This window comes from Pseudonaja textilis, chromosome 3, assembly GCF_049901715.1.
Source record: "Pseudonaja textilis isolate UNSWEBS1 chromosome 3, rPseTex1.2, whole genome shotgun sequence".
In the NCBI taxonomy this organism is placed as follows: domain Eukaryota; kingdom Metazoa; phylum Chordata; class Lepidosauria; order Squamata; family Elapidae; genus Pseudonaja; species Pseudonaja textilis.
In genome coordinates this window covers 99,731,384-99,759,184 of record NC_141992.1, presented here as the reverse complement: position 1 = coordinate 99,759,184, position 27,801 = coordinate 99,731,384, and the positions used below count along the sequence as shown (strand labels likewise).

Genomic DNA, 27,801 nt, shown 5'->3' with positions numbered 1-27,801 from the left:
TTTTTTCACATGTAACAATAGATGATAAAATGATGGATAGCTTTAATATTAGAGTAATTAATGGAGGATAAGACTATTCTAACTATTAATCATAAAAAATGGGGGTTTTTTTTGCGGCAGCCTAATTTAAATCACACTTCCCAGATAAATAAGTGATTCAAATAATCATTCCATGAATTGCTTTTCTCGGCTATAAAACTGCCAAGAGAAAAGGCACACAAATGAGTTAAGAATTGTACTAAGTAAAGATGTATATATGATACTAGACAACCCATGCCTCATTGGGTCATGATTTCAAAGATACTTTCTTATATTAAACAGGATGACCATGGCTGGGTAAAATAATTAGTGGATATAAGAATGATTTTAGACCTGCTGGTTTCCCCATTGAGTTTCCTTATGGGAACCTGAAACCTATTCTTTTTGCTTCTGGTCCTTAATATACCCACAAATTATGTGTCAGAACATATTGTTGTCCCTCACTTTGAGCACCGGGGTGCCATGTCAGATAAATATAAGGTGTCTTTCTGTGTGCAGCTCTACTTAGTTCACTGGTCTGGATTTCCTTCCTCCCTCCCTCCCTTCTTTCCTTCCTATCTCTTTCCAATAGGCAGATTGCTGCTGGGTGAGGGAGGAAGTCAGGGGTTGTGAGAATGGTTGGCAAACTGTCATGGAATATTGAAAATGAAGATCAAGTGACTGCAGCAGCAGCAGCATTGCAATAGTCACTTGAATTGAAGCAGCCACAATCTCCCCAAAATTTGTTTCCCTGGGAGTCATGGATCGTGGATTTCAGACATATTCTGTAAATTAGCCCATTTGAGGTAACTAGACCCCAAAATTGTTGCCCTTTGATGCACCATTTCGTCCACCTAAAGGTCATAAGAATTTTAGCAGTATATACATATATTTTTGTGAAAATTGTGGCCAAAGTGTGTTTATTAGAGAAGGATTTTGATAAAATTATGTGCAGATTTCTATGCATATGCTTGCACTTGGATTGCAGAAATGATGCAGAAATTGGATGGAATGGAATTAAGATTGAGTTCATGCAAAACTGAGATGGGTATGAAACAGATTGTCTTTTTCTCCATGATTGCGATGATTATACATGTAGAACATCCAGTACCATAAATAGAACGGCCCTGATTACCGCTTGCTGGAAAACATGCAGGCCAGAGTTATTGCTCTGGGGCTCCCCAGAAGCATCTGGAATAGAAGAGTGGCCTGCGTGGGGTTGGTTTTACAGTGTTCTTGGTTTAGCAGTGCTATTTCATGCATACCTGCCTAAATGTTAGGGTAAGAAATAAGTATATACATTTATATACTGCACTGTGCAGTGATTTTTAAACTTAATATATGCTTCCCCTCAGAGCACACCTGTCTCTCAGTCCCTGAAGGATTAAATCCAATAGAATGAGACATAAATAAGTGGGGATAGAGCAGTATTTGCCACTGTGGAATAATTTTCCCTTAAGCTTTAACCAAGAAACATGTCAAAATAATGAGTGAGAGCTGTCTACCAGCTTACTGAAATTGTCATTCATTCAAATGTAAATTACGCTATATTAAGAAGCCCCCTGAAGTTTATTTCAAGCAATGATCAGATTTCCAAATGAAAAAAGAAAAATAATGTTCCCTCCCTTTCTTTCTTTTGCTTTATGTTAAGTTTGCTAGTATGGGATTGATCTCTTTTCATCCAAAGATTTGATTTATGGGGAAAAAACCAAAATTCCTGTTATGCAATTTGTATCAGTGAAGTCAAATTGCATCAATGTTCTGGAAGTATGTCATGGCTTCTTGCCATCAAAACTCCTTTCTGTCATACCATTGCCCTGCCATTTTGTTGTTCACTTCTACTTTTGTATTCTGTCTTCCACTTATTTCAGTAACTGCAATAGCCATTACTACATTACACAGTATTGTATTAATCTGGGATCAAAATATCAATTAACATCTTATACAATGCTCTTTCCCAAAAGAAAAAGGATTCCTCTAGTTAAGCATATTGTATCACACCAAAGTTGCTGAAGGAACGTCCTCCCTAGGCCAAGCTTTGAACTTGAGTGAATCTACTGTGTACAACGTGATGAAGAATGCTTATAAAATTCATAGTGATTCATTTTACCTCCTTGACTGCCATAATAACCATGCACATAAGAAATCCAGCTGTAGAAAAGAAGGGCAAATGCTTTCACCGTGTTTAGAACATGAGACAAGGAAGAACATTAGTTTGAATAACATAGTGCTTAAGAATAAAGCTCTAACAATTTATAAGTACATTGGTCAATGTGGTTGAGTTACATTTGAACCCATCACCCCCAAACTCACCTCCCTTCAGTGATTTACTGCCTCTCTTTATGGAAATTTGCTGCATGTGATGTTTTGATGAACATAATCCTAAAGTCAGGGAAGCCTATATTTTAAAATCACAAAATGATCTAGAACAGCGGTGTCCAACCATTTAGGCACCAGGGACCAGATCTGTGGAAAGAGGTTCTTTCCGTGGACTGGCGGGGCTGCGGTTTCGCATGCTGCCTGCATTCTGCAGATGGGGTGTTGCTTGTTTGTGTGGCCCAGTTTCTGGCATGCTGCAGCCCAGTGCCAGTCTGTGGACCACAGGTTGGCAACCGCTGTTCTAGAACACATTCTAGATATAGCATTATCCATAGACATGCTATTTTGTTCTTATTCAACCTAATGCAAAACATTGGCAATGGAAGGTATCTTGCAACCATCTTTGTAACCTGAATAAGAGTTAGAGGAGACTATTTCTTGTTCTGCTTGGGTACTTAGAAGAACATGTCTGAAAGGTTGGAGCAAAAGAGGCCATGCAGCATTGTGCATGCCGCAGATTCAATTTTCTCTGACTATTGGGATTGTCCCCTTTAAAGTACTGAAGGTAGGACACTGCATTAAATGAAACAGGTGGCGATTTGTGATAAATGAGAAGCCGTAGTAGACTTTCTATAGATTAAATACAATAACAGATTGTTAACAGAGGATTTTGAAGTTTGCTTCATCTGTTAACCACTTTGCTTTATATATAGTAGGTAGATGATAGGTCAAATAAGTTGCACATATATGTAGACGTTTATAAATTTTGGGCTTGCTTCACAAGGGGGGGTGGGGGACTAACATTGTTGCAATATATTTATCAGTATTCAACTACTGGTAGGGGAGTTAATATATATATATATGAGTTTTTGTCTTTTGTCCCCTTTAATACATGTTTTTTCAATGTTCTGTTTATTTTTTTTGGTCTCATTTTTGTAAAATTTCTCTCTTTTAGTTTGTATTTTAATTTTCTGAATAAAAAAAATACGGTTAGCAAAATAAAGAGGCGGTGCATAAGTAAAGGCAGAGGAATGCTGATGCTTTTCTCATGGAAGTGGTGATTGCAGTGGGGAAGCTGTGTTCCTTTGCTCCTCTTGCCAGCAGCAGGTCACCACAAGGTAACTGCATCATCTGCCAGCCTAGGATTTTTTCTGTGTGCCTTTTTCAAGGCACCTGCTGGGTGACCTGCTAAAGCCATGACTGTCCTGTCATGATGAAACCTGAAAACAAGATATAAAATGGGGGCGGGGGGAGAGAGAAAAACAAACAGATTTTATATTTAGGTAGCAGTTCAGCATCGAGGTGTCTAAAAAAATAGTGGGGAATAAACTGAAAATGATTACAAAATGAGTCAATTAAATAAATTGACAATGGAATGAATCATGAATCATAAATTGATAAATTAGCTTTATTTAAAACCTAATCGGTACCTAGTATCGATTCACAATCAAAGTGTAATCCTAATAATCCAGGCATTTGCTAAGAAATCTACTGGTTTTGCTGCCACCACCAAACCTTTTCCTGGTTTGGAAACGCTTTTGGTTTTTCTCCTTTATTTCTTTTTATTATGTTTGGATAAGAACTCAGGTTGATTTGTATTATATAACTTTAGAAGAGTTGGTTCCAGGGGTGGGATTCAAATTTCTTAACAACCGGTTCTGTGGGTGTGGCCTAATTTGTGGATGTAGCTTGGTGGTCATGTGACTGGATGGGCATGGCTTGTATGTAAATATTATAAATATTTATGTAAATATTGATTTTTTTTTTATAAAAAAAGAGCAACTTTTACCCCAAAGCAGGCAAAGCAGGCAGGCAGATTGAGTTGCTCACAGAATCACAGATTAACCTAGAGATCTATCAATCTGCAATCAGCTACCTGAATCTGCACTGAAAAGCTTCAGTCCTAAGGAAGGTTCGGCTCTGCTTTTAGATTAGCTAGAAAGCAAGAAATCCAAGGATTTCGTGCTTTCCAGCTAATCTAAATCTTCTGGCAGAGCAGAACAGCTGATGGTCAGGAAAAAAAAAAAAGGAAAAATAGCAACTTTCCAAACCAGGCAAGTTGGATGGTTCGCATGCCAGGTAAGGAGTGAGTGGGCAGGGAGGGGTGGAGCCACCAATGGAGCAATTTTCTGGTTCTCCGAACTGCAGACAATCGTGTGTGCAGCGTTTGCAAGAAATCCTCAGCTGTGCCGCTGACAAGCGCTGTGCTCAGGTGCGCAGAATTTGAAAATCCTCTTGTTTCCTGCTTTTTCAACCTCAGCTGTGCCACGCAAAGCAGCTGAGGAGGGAAAAGCAGGGAATAAAGGACAGCCTAGAGCCCGGGCAAGTGGGTGGGCCAAACACCGGTTTGGTGTCAGCTGCTCTTCGCAGCTACAGGTTCTATAGACCTGGGCTGAACTGATAGCATCCCACCCCTGGTTGGTTCTCTTAAGATTAGAATTTAATCTTTATTCTGTTAAGTCTCACAGCAAGATGCAATGTTGGTTGTACGTACTGCATAAACATTTGCAGGCTACTCATCTTTATTATAATTGGCAGTAAGGGTCTTATTCAAACCTGGACCAGGTTATCAACTCCACAGGAAGGTCAAAATTGCTTTTATTGAGATGGGCTCTAATTACACAATTTTGTAAGTCTCAATGTGCTGCACTTCCTCCCCTATCTTATATGTCTGTGAATATGGGAGGAGGGTTGCCTTCCTAAGCCCCTTCTTAATATTATTTCATTTCTCATGACTTAAAAAAATCTTTCCACCCCTTTTGCCTAGATCAGAGTTGTCCAGCTCATGGCCCATGGGTTGGAGCTGGCTTGCCGGGTTCTTGGATCTGGCCCAAGGGTCCCTGGAAACAGCAAAGGACTGGCCCATTATGCCTCTGCCAGCAAAAACGGAGGTCCTCCAGAGCTCCATTTTCACTGGCAGAGGTTGCAAGAGGCCTGTTTTCACTGGCAGAGAACTTGCACCACCACAGTCATCCCCGACACAAGTGACATTGAGCTGGCTACACCCACCTTGGCCACTCCCCCACCCACTGAGGTCAAACACAATCCTGATGTGGCCCTGAATAAAATCTAGTTTGACACCCCTGGCCTAGATAATGGTCCTTGCATATTACCATCAATGTAATTTTCCCTACTCTCTGCAGTCCTTCCCATCTTCTTTCTGAAATATAAACAGAGAGGAAAGTCCCTTATTAGCATACAATGCTTGGCATTTCTAGTGACCAGTCCTCAAAGAAAAGGAACAATGTTTTAATTAGGAAAGAAAACAATTTAAATTTTCAAACTGGCTAACCCCAAGAGGTTGATTCACTTCATGTTTCTCCTAGCTTCAAAAGAAATCGTAAAAGTTGAGTTGTTGTTCTTCTTTTTTTTTTTCCAGTACAGTACATCAATTGTCAAAACAGGTATTGTCTAAAACAAAAGTAACATTCTGGGCAAAAGTCATCTTAATCACAGAAATTCTCCCCAACAGTGACATTTGTACTTTATCCTATCCTAACATACCTTTTTTTAACTTCATTCCATGTCTAACATAGTTTTTGAAATAATATACAATTCATATTTGTCATGGCTGACAAACCGTTCTCAATGTGTAGCCCTTAATAGAACTACATCTACATGGAGGGAAGTAAGTAGTAGGATACCCCAAGGCTCTGTTTCAGGCCTAGTGTTCTTCAATATCTTCATAAATGACCTAGATGAGGGAATAGAAGGGGAACTCATCAAATTTTCATATGACACTGGCAGGAATTGTCAAAACTGGCAGGAATAGCTAATACCCCAGATGATAGGCTCAAGATCCAAATGGACCTCGACAGACTTGAACACTGGGCCCTATGTAAGATAATGAAATTCAGTGTAGCTAAAAGTAAGATTTTACCTTAGGCAAGAAAAACCAATTTTACAGGTACAGACTAGGTGAAACTACTAGTAACTGTGGGAGGGATTTTGGAATCCTAGTGGACAATCATTTAAATATGAGCCAACGGTGCAGTAGCAGCCAAAAGATCCAATACAATCCTAGGCTGCATTAATAGAGGGACAGAATCAAGATCACATAAAGAATTGGTACTGCTTTCCAAAGTCTTAGTAAGACCACACTTGGAATACTGTATCCAGTTTTAGTCAGCACAATATATAGAAGATGTTGAGACTCTGGAAAGATGATTGGGTGCTAGAGGCCAAAATCTATGAAGAAAGATTGCAGGAATTGGGTATGTCTTATCTAGTGAAAAGAAGTAGAGCAGACTTGAGAGCAGTGTTCCCGTAGTTGACAGATTGCCACAAAGCACCAGAAATCAAGGCAAGAAATGATAGATGGAAAGGAGAGAAGCAACTTAGAACTAAGGAGAAATTTCCCAACAGTGAGAACATTTAATCAGTAGAATGGCTTGCCTTCAGAAGTTGTATATGCTCCATTGCTGAACGCTTTCAAAAAAGAGACTGTCTGAAATGATATAGAATCTCCTTCTCAAGCAGGGAATTAGACTATATACCCAAATATCTTATTTTCGGCTCAATCTTGAAACCCGATTTATTCATCAGCTCTTGTAGCTTTTTAGTCTTGTAACTTCATATTTTTTGTTAGCATCTTCATCTTCTATTTATTAATCTTGAAACCTGCTAATGTTCTAAGTTCTTTTAATTTACTCATTTAAAAATTCAATTTCCTTCAAAGGGTTTGCTGAAATAAAAATCAAATAATCTGCAAAAACCCTTAACTTATATGCCTTTTTATTTTTATGTCCATGATCCTCTTATCATGTCTTATATCTCTATTTAATATTCCAAGAACTAAAATATAAAAGGAGACAGTTATTTCTTTTTATCTCCTAGTTTAGTTAAATCTCTATCACTAATTATTTGTGCTGTCAATGAAGTATAAATTGATGTCATTCATTTTACAGAATTCTCTCCAAAATTCATATCTTCCAAAATCTTTAAACAAGACAGTCCAGTTCAAATTGTCAAAAACTTCTCTGCATCTAAAAACATCAATGCAGCTTGTTTTTCATTATGTTGTCCAAATATTTCATAATATATCAACACATTTCTAACATTATCTTTTTAACTGGCTTTTTGAATAAAAGCTCAATTGTTCCCCCCAAACAAATTCTAGCAAAATTATTTTCAATCTTTCAGCTAAAAACATGGTAAACAACATATAGCCATTATTCTAGAACGATATTGGCCTGGAATTTCTTCCTAACATTATATCATGTCTCTCTTTAGGTATTAATGTTATACTGGCCTCTTTACAAGTCTCTGTTCTGCTTCTACCCTGTAGAGTTCATCTTACTTTGTAATGGTTGTAAAAGTTCATCTTTAAACAGTTATACTATAAACTGTATAGTCCCAGGCTTCTTTCCTGATTTACCCTTTTTAATTGCTTCTAAGACTTCTTTTATTGTTATAGGTCTATTCATATTTTCTTTATCTATAATCCTTGGAATATTTTGTTTATAATTTATGCATCTATTTCTCCAAGGGAATATCACAATCTTTATACAGTTTAGAATAGTATTGATACATGTTTTTTGCATGGACACATTATCCATAAGTGTCAGATCTGCCATCTTCAGCTTAGTGCTTTGCTGGTATCCTGTCATAAATTGTTAGTGACAAAGTCTAACTATCCACTAAATACTTGCAGTCCAGACAAACTTCAAAAAAACTGGGTCCGAAATATGTTGACCCTTTCCCCATAAAAAGAGTCATTAACCCAGTAACCATTGAGCTTGAACTGCCTAAAACTCTCAGACACATTCACCTGGTATTCCACTGCAGCTTGCTAAAGCCAGCAATCTCCTGTCCTCTATGCCTGGCAATTAAACAACCACCAATCCCATCATGATCAAGGGGGAGCAACATTTTGAGGTCAAAGACATTTTAGATTTACACACACACTGTGGAAAAATCCAATACCTAGTGGCATGGAAAGTCTTTCCACCTTCCGAGACAGAATGGGTGGATTCAGATAAGAGGCTCCAAATTCCTTAAAAAGTTCCACAAACAATACCCGGACAAACCTCATTGAATATCGATTAATTTGGCATTTGTGTTTTCTCTCCCCTCCCACTATTCTTTCCTCTACAGGACTGATGTCTCTGAAAAGGGGGGCATAATGTCAGACCTGCCATCTTCAGTTTAGCACTTTGCTGGCATTCTGTCATAAATTGTTAGGGGTGGGGGAGAGAAAGTAGGCAATTCACATGCACAGGATAGAGATGAGCAAGGCCAGGTGGGCCAACTTGTCCTTGAGGAGTAGCAGTAAACATTTTCTGTGCAAACAGCATTAAGCCCTTGATAATTTGCACATGGACAGAGGGTTCCTTCTTTCTTTAGTGACATAGTATCTTCCTCTTGTAATTTCAATTTCATGTTCTTTTCTCTTTCTCTTTGCAGCTTATAAGACAGTCATTTCCCTGATTTATTCACAAATCAACATTTCTTTGCCTTCCATCATTCAATTTTTCTCCCATTTCTCTTATTGTTAAGTAGAATGATAGTAGATAACTGTTTTGTAGAATCTTAATTTGTTGGGAGATATTTGTATTCCCTGGGGAGTTCTTTAATTCTTCTTTTCTTTTTATTTAATCTGAAATATTTTGTATTTTCTCTTACGTCTTCCTCTTAATTTCAGAATTTTGTTGTATCGGGTAGTTTTTAATAAAACTTCATTTGTATTACAAACCATTGTCAAATTCTTTCAATTTATTTTTGCAATCCTTAACAACTTCTTTTTTCTTAGCAATGCTTCATTTGATCTCCATCTGAGTGATCTAAAATTTCTTGTATAAATCAGGCTCACTGAAAAAAGTAAGCCTTAGTATTTGAAAAGCTCAACTCATTTTTTTAATTATAAAAAGGAGTTCTTTTAAAATAATTATAAAGATAGGCCGAACTGTCTCAATAAATTGAACTTTTTAATATAGTTCATTTTCTGTTTAGAGGGATGGTAGAGGTTGTAGGTAACATGTGGTGAAATACAATACACTAAAATCTTTTTTTGATAAAAACTGAAATCATTCTTTCTTTTCTGGGCACCTAGGAACAAGCAAGAATAATTCCCTGCTGACTTGCTTTTCTTCATAGTTTGAGATCCTTGAGTTTGGAAATGTTTTCTTGAGTTGCGTGCTTGTTTAATCTCTGCTTTGGGCCTAAGAATATATTAAGATACTTACTCTTCCTAATCTATGTGGCAGTATCTTGTTACAGGTTTTAATTTGCACCAATTTATTTGGAAAGATTCTTTCCATTTATTTTTCTTTTTATTTAACTTTTAATATCATATTTAAGCTATCAATGTTCAAAATATAACTTTACATAATATAATATGATATATATTAGAAACAATTTTTAAAAATTAGCTGCAGCAAAAGTACATGAAAATAGTTCAATGAAGTAGTTTAAATGACTTGGACAAAATATAAAATTCTTAATTGTCACCTAAAAGAATTTTATTTCTATATTGCCTTTGTGGGCAAAAAACCCTTCCAAAATTTCATTTTCTCTCTCTCACTCACACACAAACTAAATATTAATAAAATATTAATGAAACAAAATTAAGGACAGTAAGACCAATATAAGACAAAAGGAGAAAGCCCGTCCCAGAGTAAAATTAACCCAACTGTGGCTGACTAGAGAAACAAAAGTTGTTGTTTTTTTTAAAAAAATAAAAAGCTTTGAATGGGTAATTGGATGGATGGATGGATGGATGGATGGATGGATCAATTGATCTTTGGAACCATATAGGATTACCAGAAGTTCAACAAAAGGAAACATGATCTTTTTTTTGTCCTTGTGTGCTCCATCTGGAAGGCCCGTCTTTAAAATTAAATATTGTCTGGCCTTCTCAGTATCTAATAAACATTGTCTTCCTGAGTAGCTTTTCTGCAAAGTGCAGCTTTTCCCTAATCAGTGCTAACCACAAGTTTTCCAGTTCAACTTTGTGATCCTAATTGGTTAATTAGTAGTACCCTCCTGCTGGTTTGCACTGCAGCCTGAAATTGATAATACTTGTCAGCAGGATCAGATCCCTTATCTTCCTGTGGCTCTTACCCAAGCCAAGAATTCAATAGAATACCAGATGGTCAGGTGAGATATCTGTAAAAGAGAATATATTTATTCAGCCCAAAATGATCAAGTAGTATTGCAATGTATTCCTCTCTCTCCTTCCTTACAGGTTTTTGTTTTAAAAATTTAGCCAAGCATTATCAATAGAATGGAATGTGGTAACTTATTATAATCGTTTCTGATCTATTGGCATGAGATCTTCCTCCTGTACAATCCTTCCTTCCTTTCATATTCTGTTAAAATAGACATTTCCTGATCAAATCACAAGGTGCTTAATAGGAAAAAAGGCCACTGCAGAACAGATTCAGCAGTCTTTACAGGGAAATAAGAGATTTTAAAAAGATGACAGAAGGATGGAATAAAACAGAGACCACTGCAGTATCTGTCAAAAACGTAAAGACAAAAGCCAGACTCTGTAATCAAAACTCCAGTCTTTTTATGCATGAAAAAGATGAGGCTACATTCATATAGTATGACGTATGACTACCATATTGGTTTTTTTTTATCCTAACCCCTACAAATGCCCTTGCAGGAATGGTAGCCCTTCAAACAGATGTACTGTATAAAATAGAAAACAATCAGTTCTGAAAATCATTGTCATATTAGTCCATAGATATCCAAATAGTTAATAGTTAGAAAATACTATCTTTAAGAGGCTGTCAACAAAGATAAAAAAAAAACCCCTCAGACTTTCAATATCACGGCCTCCAAGAATTTCAAACAGTATTTGACTTTTCCCATTGCGTTCATGACACTTAGGAATATGCTTTAAATAACTAGAGTTCAATTAAACTTCTTGAGAAATGCAGGACTTTTGGAATGTAAGATAATAAACAAGATTGTCCATGTAGAGAATTCCTTTTAATCTATGCACCATTTCCGGGTAATAAAAGGTTGGAAAAATAGTTTCTGATTCAGGAACTTCAAAGAACTTATTATTTAGCATATGATGAGAACATGACAGAAGAGAAGTAAACTTACATACACAGCCCACATAATTTTGAGTAAAACTTCTATAGGGCTATGACAGTGGCCTCATAACTGGATGTCCAATTCAGCTATCCAGCCAATGGTCGCCTCTGGCTTTGCTTCATGCAGATCTTCAAGGGAACCAGAGAATGCACGTTGTGGGCAATCTTGCACAATATGTTTAATACATTGCATATCAGCACCACAATTACAACAAAAGGAATCTTTCCATCCCCACTGACACACTTCCAGTACTTCTTCTAGTATCCCACCTAATTCTGTTCAATTTTGACCAGACAAAGTGAGACAGGTCAAAGTCACATGGTTTGGCAGAGGGATCACTAATGGTCAGACCACAAGAAGATACCTGAACTGAAACTATAATAATATAATAGATGATATAATAAGGAACTGATTTCCTTCCTTAGCATAGATGGTAAAAATATGAATGCTTAAAAAGATTTGTTTTTCATTTACTTTTTCCCTCTGCCTTCTTTTACTATTGCTGACATGGTACCCAGTAAGATAATTAAAACAATTTTTAATTAGAGGCATCATTTACAATCCTAAACTCACTGGTCTTACTGCTTCTTAAAACTAGGTTGATGCAATACCATCTAATGCCAGGTCGCACTGATATGAACAGATATACGTGCACATAAAAAAGTGGTATATTTTCCTCATAAACCACAGTTATGCACTCAGGTTCTATTAAAAAGAAGCTTTAGAAATTAAATTCTTCATTAAGCTCCAATATAGTGTTTCCAATATAAGTAGAGTAAGCAAAAACTCAAAGCAACAGGAGTTAGACTTATATACTGCCCCACAGTATTTTACAGCACTCTCTGTGTGGTTTACAATGTCATCATATTCCCCCCAACAATCTGAGTTCTTATTTTATCAACCTCATAAGGATGGAAGGCTGAGTCAACCTTAAGTGATCAGGATCAAACTCCTGACAGTGGGCAGAGTTAGCCTGCAATATTACATTCTAGCTACCAGTATTGCGCCACCAGGGCTTCGTGAAGATCTGGAAAGTCCAGAGCACAATCCTGTCAAGAATGTGGCTTGGCCTAACCATGTGACATCCATGTCTGATTGATTCCAGGTTTTCTTAACTCTTCTGCCTGGCCAAAACTGGGAAAATACAATCTTTTGACTTTAGCTATACTATATGAAAAGTTATCCTGTAGTTATCGTGAACCAGTTAGATTACACTCCTGTTTTCAAGCAAATTGAAGTCAGCAATTCAGGCTTTAAATGTAGGGTAGTCCATGGGTTAAGGATCAGTTATGTTCCTAACTCTGTCTTCAAACCAATCCTATATATAAGTTGGAATCTGTACTTATGGACAGGTTGCCTATTACTAGAGATGGCAGATGGCATTCACCTACCATGCCAGCAAACCATTGGGGCCAGGTTGTGCTTTCAGAAACTACTAAAAGCCACTGAAAATAGACTGCATATTAAAAATACAGAGCTCCAACTGTTCCTGAGGGTATTGCACAACTTCAGCAGTTTGTCAGCTTGGCAAGGGGGAGTGCCAGCCATCAGGTTTAGTAATTGGAAGTCCATTTGTACATAGCCGTTGTTCTTAAGTTGGACATTCTTTTCTAAAAAAATAATACTTTATTGAGTTTTTTCCATTTATACCTAATACCAATAGTTATTAAACAGTGCTGTGACATTATATATACATTTATGTGTCCTATCAAGACTTACAATACACAATACTTTCATACTCTCTTATCTATTATATACATTATTTACATTTTCTATTCTTATATCTATTATCAATCCAAATAAACCAAGTTTCCCATAATGCATTGTATTCTGTGTCTGCTTTCCCTTTTAATTCCATAGTTAATTTATCCATTTCCACACACTCTGATTTTTTTATTATTATTAAGCCTTCAAGTGGTATGGAATTTTTCTTCCAGTACTGAGCATATGAAATTCTTGCTGCTGTTAATATATGTAATATAAGATATTTTGTCTTTCTGTTATAGCTTTTTAAAAATTATTCCTAAAAGGAATAATTCCGGGACAAAATCAATTTTGTTTTTAGTTAACTCTTCTAACTACGTTTGACTCATTTTTCAGTATTTTTTCACTTTGGGGCATGTCCACCAAGAATGAAAGAAGGTACCTTGTTGTTGTCCACACTTCCAACAATTTGGTTTTAAATTTGGGTAGATTTTAGCCAGTTTTGAGGGTGCCAAATGCCAACGATAGAACATTTTATGTTGGTTTTCCTTATATGCTGCCGATTTTGTTATTTTATAATTGACATTCCAGATCTTTTCCCATTCTTCCAGATCAATAGTATGTCTAACGTTCCTACCCCATGCAATCATCGTTCCTTTCACAATTTCTTCCGCTCTTTCAAATTCTAATAAATGTTTATATAACTTTGTTAATAATTTCTCATCCAAAATTTTATCTAGTTTTTGTAATTCATTATCTATTCCAAATTCCTCACTGTCTTTTTTATATCTTGTTTGAATTTGCATATAGGTGCACCAATCCAGTTTTATTCCATGTTCTTCCAATTTCTGTCTATTCTTTAAGTTCCCTTGGTCTCTATACTTGGCCGTTTTCTTAACCTCCATTATATTGGGGTGGATTACTGCTTCCAAGGGAGACACCCAGTTTGGAGTTTTCAAATAATATTTATTCTTAAATTGGACATTCTTAACCTGGAGACTGCCTTTATAAGAATCACTGCTTTAATTTGACACAGATTGGTACAGATGTGGATGGGGAGCACATTATTCCTATATTCTTAAAGTGGCTATATTCTGAAGAATGAAGGCAAAAATACACAATGTTATAATAAGTGAATATAGTTATAATTACAGTATGAAAAAGTTTGGTAACATCACACTTCCTTTGAAAGAGTATTCAAATATCAGCCTGCTACATTCCTTTTTTAATCTTATAACTCATATAGCATAATATATTGTACATTTCTACCAGAGGTGATATTCAGCAGGTTCTGACTAGTTCTGGAGAACCGGTAGCAGAAATTTTGAGTAGTTCGGAGAACCAGCAAATACCACCTCTGACTGGAGATTTTACAGTATCCTTCCCCTGCCACGCCCACCAAATCATGCCCACAGAATCGGTAGTAAAAAAAATTGAATGCCACCACTGATTTCTACCGATCCTGAATATTTGTTTTAAAGAAAAAGGTGGATCTTTCAAGTAGCACTGAGTAAGTTCTTAGAGAATGATATCACAGTGCCATAGGGAAAATTACTGCCTACATGATTCTGATCTATGTATTCTGATCTAGATGTATTCTTGCATCTGAATATCTGTTCCAAAGTCTTCATGACTATTCTACTAAATGCTAATCTGCATTGTATTTCTTCACTGCTAGTTTCTTTATTCTTGATGGTTGATTTTAAAAGGCAGGAAGCTCTCCGCCAGAATTCAGTGTCTTCATTGTCAGTTCTAAGGTTGGTTACTATACCTGTTCTTTTTAATCTGGATCGTCTTTAATCCCTTTTTTTTCCACTGTGCTCCTTGACTTTCATTCCTCATCTTGTAGTTCATTTGCATTTATAGCTATCAGACTATTCCACTGCATGAGAGGAAATCATCGAGCCAGTCTAGGAAAGGGGGGGACCCAGGAACAGCAGCTAATCATATTAAGAGCAACTGTGTTCTCTTTGCTGACGATGTAAAGCTATTCAACACCATAGACAATACTGCTACCCTTCAAAAAGACCTCGACTATGTATCAGAATGGTCAAACAAATGGCAACTTCAAATCTCAACAAATAAATGCTCTGTCTTACATATTTGCAAAAAAAATAATAATCAGAAAATAAGATACAGGCTGAATAGTCAAGACCTTGTTGATGATCCAAACTCTGTCAAGGATAGTACTCATCTCTAATGATCTAAGTGCTAGAGCCCACTGTAACTACATAGCCAAAAAGGCATTAAGAGTTGTTAACCTAATCTTACATAGCTTTTTCTCTGGTAATATTACACTAATAACTAGAGCATACAAAACATTTGCTAGACCAATACTCGAATACAGCTCATTAGTCTGGAATCCACATTACGTATCTGATATTAACACAGTTGAGAAAGTCCAGAAATATTTCACAAGAAGAGTTCTCTACTCCTCAACTCGTTGTAGAATACCTTATGCCACTGGACTTGAAATTCTAGACCTAGAAAACCTAGAACTATGCTGCCTTCGGTCTGATCTAAGTATAGCATATAAAATCATACATTGCAATGTCCTATCTGTCAATGAATACTTCAGCTTCAACCATAACAATACAAGAGCAAACAATAGATACAAACTCAAGGTTAATCGCACCAAACATGATTGCAGGAAATACGACTTCAGTAACAGAGTGATCAATGTCTGGAATACTCTACCTGACTCGGGGGTTTCTTCCCCAAACCCCAAAAACTTTAACCTTAGACTTTCTACTGTTAACCTCACCCCTTTCCTAAGAGGTCTGTAGGGGGCGTGCATAAGCGCACCAACGTGCCTACCTATTGTCCTATTGTTGTCCTATTGTTTCTTTTATTTTTCTTATATGTATCCATGTATTCATAACTATGTTTTTACTTATACCTATTATCTTGTAAGCAATTGACAAACCAAATAAAATAAATAAATAATCAAACCTCAGGACTGAGACACGTGGGATGCAGGTTCAAGTCCCATCACAGAAAATATGGGAATTAAAATCTACTGATCTCTATATGCCCACTGAAGAAAGTTGTCAGTGACAAAAAAAGATACTTTCAGGACTTTATTCCACATTGTAGGTACCATAGTCCACTATAGTAGAGCTTCTACCTACTAAACAACAATAGCAGACAAAGTACAGGCATAGCATAATAGCCTTCTGACCCTCTCTAGTTGTTAGATACCTTCTCCAACTCCAGGGACCTCATTTCTGAATTCAGGACAGACCTTCTTGCCAAAATTAATACTCTGTCAAAGGCACATTTCAGCTACTTCAGGAAAAGTATGGATTGATAGGTCTCTGACACCCTTCCTCTCAACATCTCTGTGAAAAAGTTCCTCACTATTGTGTTTCTAGGAAGCAGGTCAGCAAGCCTCCCTCAGCTGAAGCTCCATAGTTCATCCCAAGCCCCAGCAAGTCATCAGTGAAAACAATATTATGCGGCCTTCCCTAACTTGCACTTTTCAGAATTCTAACCGGGCACGATTTTTGGAATTATTTAAAAGGCATCAAACTGGGGAAACTTGTTCTGGAATGAGAAAAATGGGAGACAACCTTATATTTCTTTGCCAGTGAAGAAATAAACACACAAATGTTTTATGGTATTTATTGGATAGCTTCAGAGAGGAGTGGGCTGAGAGATAACAATAGAAACTTGTGCTTTGAAAACAAAAATGAATCCTGCCTAGATTTGGAAATGAAGATCTAAGGAACTAGCTTTTCGAATTACAATATTGCCCTGAGACAATGTTTAACTTAGGAAACAAAAGTGGCATTATTTAAATCTTTTAAGTAAGCTACCTGCCTATTTTAATTCTGAATTTGGAAGTATGAGGTACTTGTTGATACTGTGTTTGCACTGCCTGTCTTGGATTTAATTTATTTTGGTTGTTTGGCAAAAAGCACTGTCCATTTTGACAAATTATTCCCACTCTTGTCATTCAGCATTTTATTTACTCAGCAACAGACACTTACAAATGAAATCAGATGTATAAGGCTGAAACTAAGCTAACAATATTTTATTTTAAAATTTTTGGAGTGGGAGAAGGGATAATACAATAGCCCTTTTGAATAAATGGGATATATTTCAATGACAGATAGCAGGTAGGAACATAGAAGATGGTCCATATAAGATGACATAACCTATGATGGGAAATTAATTGTTGCATAAATTTAGGTGGGAAATGCAATTAAATTGTTAAGTGATAAATCTGAATGACGAGCATTCCAGGTGATTTCTGCAGGTAGTCCTCGACTTACCATCACAACTGAGCCCACAATTTCTGTTGTTAAGCTAGGCAGTTGTTAAATTAGTTTTGCCCCATTTTATGGCTTTTCTTGCCACATTTGTTAAGTGAATCTGTCCTCCCAATTGACTGCTTGTCAGAAGGTTGTAAAAGGTAATCACATGACCCTGTGACACTGCAACATGCAACTATGAGTCTGTTGCTAAGCATCTGAATTTTGAACCCATGACCATGGGAATGTTGCAACAGTTGTAAGTGTGAAAAATAATAAGTAACTTTTTAGTGCCATTGTAACTTCGAATGGTCACTAAATGAACTGTTGTAAATTGAGAACGACCTGTATTTCTTCTCAATCCCAATATCTATAATATGCTTATGATAATGACATACTTTTTAGGTCAATTATAAGTGTAACAGTAATTTCAACTGTTCAAGCACCTACTGTATATTCACATGGCTTGGTCAACTGATATTTGGATATCATATTCATTCTCTATCTCCCATATATGTTTAAACATGCATAGGAAGTGGGAAATGGGTGATTGACTTCTGCTGGTATGCTCACAAGTCTGATTCCAAGTTTTTGTATGTTCAGCTGAAATGTACAGATGCTCCTCAATTTACAATAGTTAATTTAGTGACCATTCAAAGTTAGAAGAGTATTGAAAAAAATGATCTATGACTGTTTTTCACAGTTATGACTTTTGAAGCATCCCCATGATCATTTGATCAAAATTCAGATGATCGGCCACGGGTTCATACTTATGACTGGTGTTATGTCCCAAGATCATATGATCAACTTTTGCGATTTTTCTGACAAGCAAAGTCGATGGGGAAGCCAGATTCACTTAACAACCAAGTCACTAACTTATCAACTGCAGTGATTCACTTAACAACTGGGGCAAGAAAGTTTGTAAAATAGGGCAAAACTCACTTAACAAAAGTCTCATTTAACAACAGAAATTTTGAGCTCAATTGTGGTCGTAAGTTGAGGACCACCTGTACTCAGGGGTGCGATTCAAATTTTTAACAACCAGTTCTGTGGGTGTGGCTTGGTGGTCATGTGACTGGGTGAACATGGCTTGGTGGTCATGTTATTAGCTTGTTGTGGCCAACTGAATATCACTCACATCGAGGCATGCATCTCCTTGCCTGGTATCTCATGACTGTGGGGATGCTGCAACAGTTCATAAGTGTGAAAAATGGTCATAAGTCACTTTTTACAGTGCCATTGTAACTTTGAATGGTCACTCCACGCAAGCAAAGTACCAGCAAAGGAAGGGAAAAAAACTCCAGAGAAGTTCCTGAGACAAGAAGTCTAGTCCTGCCTAGAATGTAATAAGGGTTAACGGAGAGGCAGTTTCTGTAAGCAACACCAGAATGTTTCCTTCCTGCCTTCCTTACAGGATTAGGCCAGTAATTTCGTCTAACAACCAGTTCACCAAACTGCTTAGAATGTTAACAACCTGTTATAGCGAATAGGTGCAAACTGGTAGAATTCCACCTCTGCCTGTACTATATGTTTCAGAAGGAACACAATCCTATGTATTCACTGCAGCTCTTTTTCAGTTACTCAGTTGTTATGATGCATTGATACAGTACATTCCGGATCACTGCCATTTGTCTTGACTTCTATGCTTTAACTGCAGATAGATCAGGAAAAAGTAACTTCAACAGCAATACCTTCATAACATGTAAAAGAATCACTAATTTGAGAACAGCATTCCATACTAAATCGACAAATCTTGGTATAAGCTTAAAGTTGTAAACCTGTTAGTTATTTGCTTTGCTACACATTTGTTACCATGAACCGCAAATGTCAGTATATTGGAATGTTTCAGCTGGAAACATGTTCAGAAACAAGTCTAAACATCAAGTATTTGGTATGATGAACTGCAGATGTGCAGGCCTATCCACTGTATTTCTCAGTGCTTTATGTATACTTTATTTCTTTATCCTTGTTGCTTCCTAATGCAGGAAATCCTGAAGGAGTACCGAGAAGGAAAGAGTGGTGAGAGAATGAAGAAGCCAACCGAGCAGGAGAAGCATGAGGTGGCAGCGCGGCACTCGATTTAATGGTCTCTGGCTGATGGTCCCATGGTTGTCATCAGTCTTGGTCCTGATTCTGGGATTTTGGGGCCCGGCTACAGCTGTTGCAACACCACATGAACAGCATGCCTCAACTGCTTTCTCCAGCCAGGTACCATTGGACTGGTTGCTTACTGATCGAGGACCATTCCACCGAGCCCCAGACTACGTTGACTTTATAGAGCGCTATCGGCAGGGTTTCACCACTAGATACAGGATCTACCGGTAAGCCATCCAGATGAAAGAAAATTTTGCACAAACTGTAACACCATCTAATATTCTTTATGTCAAGCTTTCATGGATTAGTGATGTAAAACAGTACAGAATATAGTATAATATTCTGTATTCTGCATTGGCATATGCCAATAGATATAAGGGACTCTAGTAAGGAGCATGCGTGGTAGTTGCTAACTCAAGTGGCATATTTGGAACATTCATTAAAGGTGGAACAATGTAGGTCAATCAAGTAAAGTCCATGAATTCAATAGGAAGATCTGTGGAAGAATCACCCAAAATTTGGAAGCCATGATCATATCGTGCTGCCTCTCTTTATTGAGCAGCCTTTCTTAATCTGGTCCTTTCCAAATGTGTTGGAACTGAGATTCTTGACTAGTATGAAAACTTCAGTAGACCCTGAACAGAAATTCTTCATTGACTGAGATTGTGGAAGGAGAGCATCTTGTTGGATATTCAACTAAAGATCTCATGTGGAGTACAGTAGAGAAATTGTTAATCCTCTCCTGAATATTTGATATTGATGGACTTTACTAACAGGGTGGATCAATCTAACCAAATGAAGTAGGGTGGCCCAAAGCCAACAAAATATTATTCAGTTGTCTGCCTGGTAATTGATACCTATGTTGAAATGAAATAGCATTTGTTCAACAGAACTTGGTCATTTTCAAATCTGATTTACGTTTATGACTGACAATTGATTTTTTTTCCACGTCTGCAAAGAAATATTTCCAAACATTTAAGATATTGACTGCTTCCAAATCCACTTGAGTTCTTCCCTTACCACAGCAACAAAATAGGAAAAAGAAAAGATTGTTATACAAATGGCACTAAAATAGCAGGCTATTCTGTTTAAGAATGACTGTGCTGGCTGAAAGACAACTGGAGTTTGTTTAACACTAACATAGTGCTTCTCAAACTTGGCAGGTTTAAGACCTGTAGAATTCAACTCTTAGAAGTCCCTAGCCAGCATGAGGAGTTTTAGGAGTTGAAGTCCACACATCTTAAACTGCCAAGTCTGAGAGATATTGTCTTACTTAAATGACACACGATATTTCAATATTCTTCTATAAGATCAGAGGCTATTTACTTCAAGAAGTTACTGTATCATGAAATTTTGCATTCACACACACCAAGGTTTCTTCATATTCCATACTTTGAGAACTACCACTACAAAAGGCAAAAAGGGACATTAGACATTTTTTTAAAAAAGCAAAATGCATTTTTGCCGAACTTGTTTAACCCATAATTTCAATGGTGTCTGTTAATACTAAATTTATGTAAGTAAGGAGCTCTTGGTATCTAGCTTGATTTTTATAAACCAATATTAAGGGATTCCTTTGAATAGAACTTGCAATAACTATAAAACAGTGTAGTAGATAATTCAATAGTCTTGTGAAAGCAAATGAGCAAAATCTATTCTATGGGACAGGATCACTGCTTGTGTTGTACTATTTTTAGTATGTTGTGGTTATTTGTATATTTGCTCACTGGCTTTATAACTTTGGCAAGCTGCAACAAAACTGTCAGGCATCAAATTAGATTGGAAAAACAACATTTAAAATTGACAATTCCTTGGCTTCCTCAAAATCATCTCTCTCCAAGAAGAGTTCTTAAAGTTACTCATTACTTCTGTGCTACACATAGTATCCTTATGAATTGCTAGTCCTGTATTATGCTTTGGATTTAATTCCAAAAAGGTGTTTCAAAATGTAGGATTGGTATGCAACTCCTTAAAGCAGCTCTGTTTTTCATTAGGAAAAAAAAATACCTTTAACACCTTTTAGACGCACAGCTCTATTAACTAGGATGGGTTTCCCCTCGTTTTGTTAGCATTTCTGCCCAGCCCTTAAAGTGCATTGAGAGTAATGATTCAAAAAATGATTCAAATGAAGAATGATATGTGTTTCTGCTTGCCAAACCTTCATGGGAAGAGAGAAACTGCTTAAATTAATTATGTACAGTATAGAAATAAACAGCTTAACCAAAGCTGCACATGATATCATAGGTCAAGTCAGAATTAGTTACCTAATTTGTGCGGACTGAACTTTTGAGAAGTGATTCCAGGGACAAGCAGGGCATCCAGAGGGGTTTGCAGGAAAGGTAAGGAGCCAATTACCTTTTCTGCTCTCCCTAGCCGTCTAGCTCTCCTTAAACAACTAATTGTCCTTGCTTCCCTATCCCTAGTCTGGGGATACTTTGCTAAATAATTAGATATTTCTAACCCATGTTGGTAACCTTTGGCTTAGGCTTCATATGGTATCTGTTTTTGTGGCCTCTGAGACCACTCAGTCTGCAGCAATAAATTATGATAGTCCAGCTCTGCATAATTTCTTGCTATTTTGAGATACAAGGTAAATGTAATATAAATACAAGCAAGGCATAAGAGAATTAAGGAAAGAAAAGGACAAACAAAAACAACTCAACTCTCATATTCCTTCTTTCTCGAATCTGGGTAAAATAGCCCCCCAAATTTTTGCCCTGCCATGTGTTTGATATGGCCTAATGCAATCTCATTGCTCCATTCATTGCAACTCTCACTTAGTAGCCCCACCCGCTTATGTGTTGCCTTAGGCTACCAAAAGTTTGCTTCACTCTGTGATAAATTGATACGTAAGTGGAGCTAAATTACAGATAGAGAAAATTGGCTGACAGTTCTCCTTTCCTTTATGCTTTTCTAAAATTCCTCTCTTTCCCTCTTGCTTCCTCAAGCTGAGAGTGCAGGTTACTAATAATGAATAGAGCATGTTGTTTTGCTCTGATGATTTATTTAAGGGGAGGCAATATGAACTGCACTGAATGTGTTTGAGAAGGAGAGAGATGTATAATCTTTCATCTTGAAAACATAATACGTACTATGGATTATATTTACAGTCACAACATGCATAATACTTATGGACAGAAAGGTTGACTACTTGCAATTAAATCCAGTGTTAGAGAATTACAAATAAAAATATTTTTTCCTTGTATTCTTCCTGTATAAAACAGTTAAGTACAAGAATGGGTTTGGTAAATGTTATCTCCCAGTGGTCCTGGTGTACTAGCTGATGAAGAACTCCAGGTCAGCTACAGAGCACAAGAGATAGGATTCAATTCATGTTATTACCAATTAGGAAGCAAGATGAAGAAAATCTATACTGCATGATAACCCTGGAGGGTTGCTAGGATAGCTTTACAGACAAACGAAGGGAGATAATCCATATCTACAAGCTGTGAAAGCTATGTATGAGAACTACCATATTCAAAACAATATATCTTTGCACGTCAATTGTTTCCATTGTCCTCATGGTCTAGTTTCCTGTTAGCATTTGGGGAATCCTAATCAGATAAACTTTTGGTTTTCCAAGTAGGCAGTTTAATATTTTTTTGAGCAACTGCCTGTCAGAGTAAACAACAGATAGAGCAGTGTCCTGACTTGTTTTAAGGCCATTCCATGTGTTCCATATATATATTCAATGTCAGTATTCTAAATTAGATACAATCAAAACATTAACAAGTTACAGTAAAGCTGTAAGCAGAACCAATATCAGATTTGCCAGAATCCTATATTATGCCTTCAGAATGTGGATTAGCTATATAAGAAATTTTCCAGTTTATTTTGTTTATAGCTGATTTCTTGTAAACATAGAGACAAAATTCTAATCTAAAAGATACAACATGGCTATACTGTAATTGGTTACTTGAGATTGGAGCAGAAAGAAAAAAAAAGAAATTGAAGCAAAAAAAAAAGTTGTTTTACTTGCGATGATTGTATTCCACTCATTTCTAAAGGCTCCGAGTAGCTAACAATCTGAAACATCATTGAAAAAGTTTTTAAAACTTGAAGTTTTATAGGCATTCATAAAATTGTTTTTCAATTTCTTTTTCAATATCTATGTCTTTGGAGAGTTACTAAGTGTTATCTATGTCTTTGGAGAGTTACTAAGTGTAGAGATCTTGCTCTTTTGTTTGCAATGAGAGAAGAACTACTAAGAGATTTTCTAGTATTGAACTGTGTAATTTCAAAGATCTATTACATGGTTTATTCCAATGTCATAGAGAGTAAAGCTCTGTTCAGAAACTGAGATTTCTGCTATTATTTGGGACACAACTTTTGGTTCGCTATATAATCCCACTCTCTCTATTGTGCATTCCCCATTGATTAATTATCACAATACTCTCCTGGACTCCTGTTTGGAAATTATTAAATTAATCAACCAATTAAAATATGAGAAAATCCAGATAGTGACTTAGTTCCATTTGAGCTGGGGAAGGCAAATGCTGATGGTGGGCCCCTAGTCTGGCCTTCCTCTTATGAGACTGCTGGAAACTACGGTTGGAAGAAATGTCCATCTGGTCCAGTTCCAAGCAGGGAGAAAGGCACTGGAAATAAAATGGAGGCTGGAGGCTGATTGGAAATAAAGTTTTCCTTTATTGATGAAGCTGAACCACCAACCACATGTGATTCTGGGACAGCTGACAAAATGAAGTTTAGAGTGGTTGGGTTTTATACCTTCTGGATTCCTATGGGGTTATGTAGGGGTCGTGGCTGGCTCTATAGGCAAAAGGGGAAATGCAAATCCTAGGTGTTTGTCTGAGCTAATTTGTCACCCTTTGGCCTGTTGCTTATCTGAGTATCTGCCTGACCCAGTCTTTATGAATGGATTACCAAATCTGCATTTCTAAAAGCTGGCCTCCTCAGTTTCTGCTTGGGGCAGGGAAAAATAGGGCTGGTTTCTGCCTCCTTTAAGTCCCGCCCTCCATTTCTCCTTTGGGGGAAATATTCTATCCTGCCTTTTTGATATTCCTCAAAATATTTCATTTTGAGGGAGGGGGGGGGCTTCCCACACCAGAATATAATTCTCAACTGTTCTTTTCTCCTTCTCTCTATCTTCCCCATTTTGTAGGCAGTATGTACCTGTAGTGAGTTGTGGCTTCTTTGTTTAATCAAGAAGCTACACAAAAACAACATTGCCCAAATTAGAATTGAGAATGCCAGGCAATTCAATGTGAATATCTCAATAATCAAAAGGGACTGTATTTTGTTCCTCCACCATCTTTGTTTAATTTCTATTTGAATTTGTAGCAGCCATAACTAAAAGGAAATTTTAACACAAACACCCAAACTCAAAGACACAATTTGCATCATTGACAATGAAGCAATGTTTTCACTTTCTCAGATTAGCCTAAGAAGTTTCTGGGGCTTGGTGGCCCATCATAGGGAAGAAAGGCTACAACAATTTACTCCAAAATTAAAATTATGGTATTTTCAAGGGGACTGGGGTGCCATAAATTCCACTGGCAGAGTGATAACAAAAGGCACACTTCTGCCTTTAAATAGTGGAGTGTTGTATTCCAGGGCTCTATATTACAGCTGTCTCTGACAAAGGGAATAGTGCTGCCAAGGCAATATTGGGCCTTTGGTAGATGCAGTCTGGTTCCCTTGTATCTGTTTAAAACTGAACAGATGCTTTACCGCTCACAGTTTGTACATCTAACCCTTAAACTCCTAGATACTGTTTGGTGATAGTTTTTGCATGTTCTCTTTCCAGCAATCCTATATTGTGACCTCAAGTGATCTGATGCATGTTGAATCAGGAATGGATCCTCTTTAGGGTCTTGATTTCTCCCCCCCCCCCCAATTTGCTACCTGTATTTCTGGTTAAAGTTATTTATCAGCAATTGTTCACTGTTATTTCTTCTTGATAAAAAGTTATGGGCAACCTGCATTTCTGCTGCCTTTAGGTCTAGAGATAAAGAGAGAGTAGAAATCCACCAGTGATTTTTTTTTGATGCAAATGCATTGTATCATTGTGTCAATGTATCATAGACATTTTGCCTGGTCTGCTTCAACATCTTCCCTACAGCAATATTGGCAGGTAGATACAGGACAATCCCTTTTAGAGTAAGAGTTGTCCTTGTGATTCAAATGAGCCTGAAACCCTTGTCCACATTTTCTTCCACTGCACAACTTGTACAGATCTTTGTACAACTACACATTGGCTCTCCTTTTAATGCTCCTTTCCAGGAAAAAATAATCTTATTTTGAGGAATATTTATTTATTCATCCATTACATTTTGATATCACCTATCTCACCTAGCTAACTCTAGGTAGCTCACATCTGAAAATGTAAAAAACATAAATAAGACCAAAGTGAAAAATAGAATTAGAAGATAAGGTTACAGTATTAATAATTGAAAAGTTGAAAAGATGGAGAGAACACGCTCATTACATTAACCATCCCTAGGGTTGCCTAACATTCTTTGACCCCCATGCCAGTTGGCAGAATCAGGTCTTAATACTCTTTCTGAAGGCCAGAAAAGTGGTGACCTGTCTCTTTTTTGGGGTGTTTGGGGTGGAAGAATGTTTCAAAGGCAATGACAGAAAAGGCTCTCTTCCTGGATCCTGCTAGGCAACATTCTTTGAGGATCCACAACATGCAATCCAGGATAGCTACTGATTGGGTAGGACAGGATGAAAAACCTCTTTTAAAGGATCAGAACTCAACTGTTATTAATAGAGTGGCTAAATTTTGTGGTTACTATCTCAGTAAGAAAGAAAATACTGTTTCGACTCTGATATTTTATTACTAATTCTCTTTTACTCTCTAGTTTTATCCACTTTTTTGTTTGCATTTGCATTTTATTTTACTTTGTGGCTTTTAGTTTGTTTTTCTATTCACTGATCACAGTCCATATTTGTTACTAATCATCATAGCCATCATCACTTCTACTTAGAAGACACTTCCCCAATTTTTTTAAAAAAAGCAGAACAGAACTGGTGTCCTGGCACTGTACACACATGAATGAGAAGAAGAATCTGGTAACATAATATATAAAGGGATTCTACTAAACAGTGTTATGAATGCTGGTCTGTAACCATAATAAAAATGGATTGATTGATTAATTAAATAGTGTTATGAGGCTGTAAGTGTTATGAAACAATGTGAAAGCAGTCTTTCAAACTAAAAATTTAGTTTGCAAAATTAATGTGATACAAAGGAATATGGTTGAGGTTTATGAAAGATGCGTCACGTAAAGTTTTATTATTTCATGGCAATGCATATTCAAGATTCATTGGTGTTATACATATGTTGGAAATGTGTACATTTCATATGTCTATAAAGCATAAAGATGTGTTGAAGGCATTTGCACCTGTGCAATGCAGCCCATTCAGAAACAATTTTCCAGAGACTGACCTATAAACTAAGATTATAAAATAAAAATAAGCTCATTTTTATAGAATCTTCCTAGGACTAAAAATCTATTCACAAGATTAGATATATTATTCAGCAATATCTGTGGATAAAGCATGGATCATCCCTTAGGACAGGTGGGGTTGGAGTTAATATGTTTGAAAATTTTCCTGGTCTTTTAAATATGCGGGCAGAAAGGATAACAGGTACTCATTCAAAGTATAGAAATCTGATGCTCCTGAGAAAATGAAGCCTTTTTCAACCCGAAATTCTATCTTTAAGAAAGCCAGAGCCAATAAAAAAATACAAGGGGAGAAAAATTAATGTACTATTCTTTGAAAGCAGTTAAAATGATTTCTCTGGACATCTGGAAAAACCTGGTGCCGTCTGCCAAGAATAGCTATTTATGAGTCTGACTTTGTCATGGCTTCACTGAGGAAAAAAGATGGCAGAAAAAATATGGCCCTTAGAATGGAAAGTAAAAAAGATTGTGCGTAATTAGGCACAATGAAACATTTTAATTGTAGGAGGTTTTCCAAAATCAATACTTTTCCATTTAAAAATTAACAATACCTTCTGGCATGAGCTTATCAAAGGCATGAAGTGTTAACCTTAATTACAGGTATATGTATAGACAGTTGTTATTGTAAGCTTTGAGGGAAACGGTAACTTTTGAAGGCAGCTGCTCTAGTGCTCAGGATTATGCTGGGGATTACACCATTTAGTCCACTGGGGTGTGGCATTCTCTTTGTCTGCATCCTTGGGTTTGGAAATTGGTTTTTAAAGCAAAGAAATTTTTAACAATAAATAAATAGACAATTGGCTGAACTGGCTTAGACTCAGTACAATAATTTGTCTGGGGAAGAGTGTAAGAGAAGATTAGATTACAGCTGCTTTCTCATACTACAGCCAAATAGAAACGCTGGCTACCTCATTCACAAGGCTATTATT

The 27,801-nt window shown here is 36.8% G+C and overlaps 1 protein-coding gene across 2 annotated transcripts in view; it reads left to right on the top strand.

Moving 5' to 3' along the window:
- The window catches only part of BRINP2 (BMP/retinoic acid inducible neural specific 2), a 178,451-nt gene that overhangs the window by 79,999 nt on the left and 70,651 nt on the right, over nucleotides 1-27,801 (top strand). For both annotated transcript variants that reach the window (XM_026703334.2, XM_087930472.1), the window contains exon 2: nucleotides 19,331-19,666. In XM_026703334.2, the coding sequence (XP_026559119.1) occupies nucleotides 19,401-19,666 (266 nt within the window). In that variant the 5' untranslated portion in view covers nucleotides 19,331-19,400. The remainder of the gene's footprint in view (nucleotides 1-19,330; nucleotides 19,667-27,801) is intronic.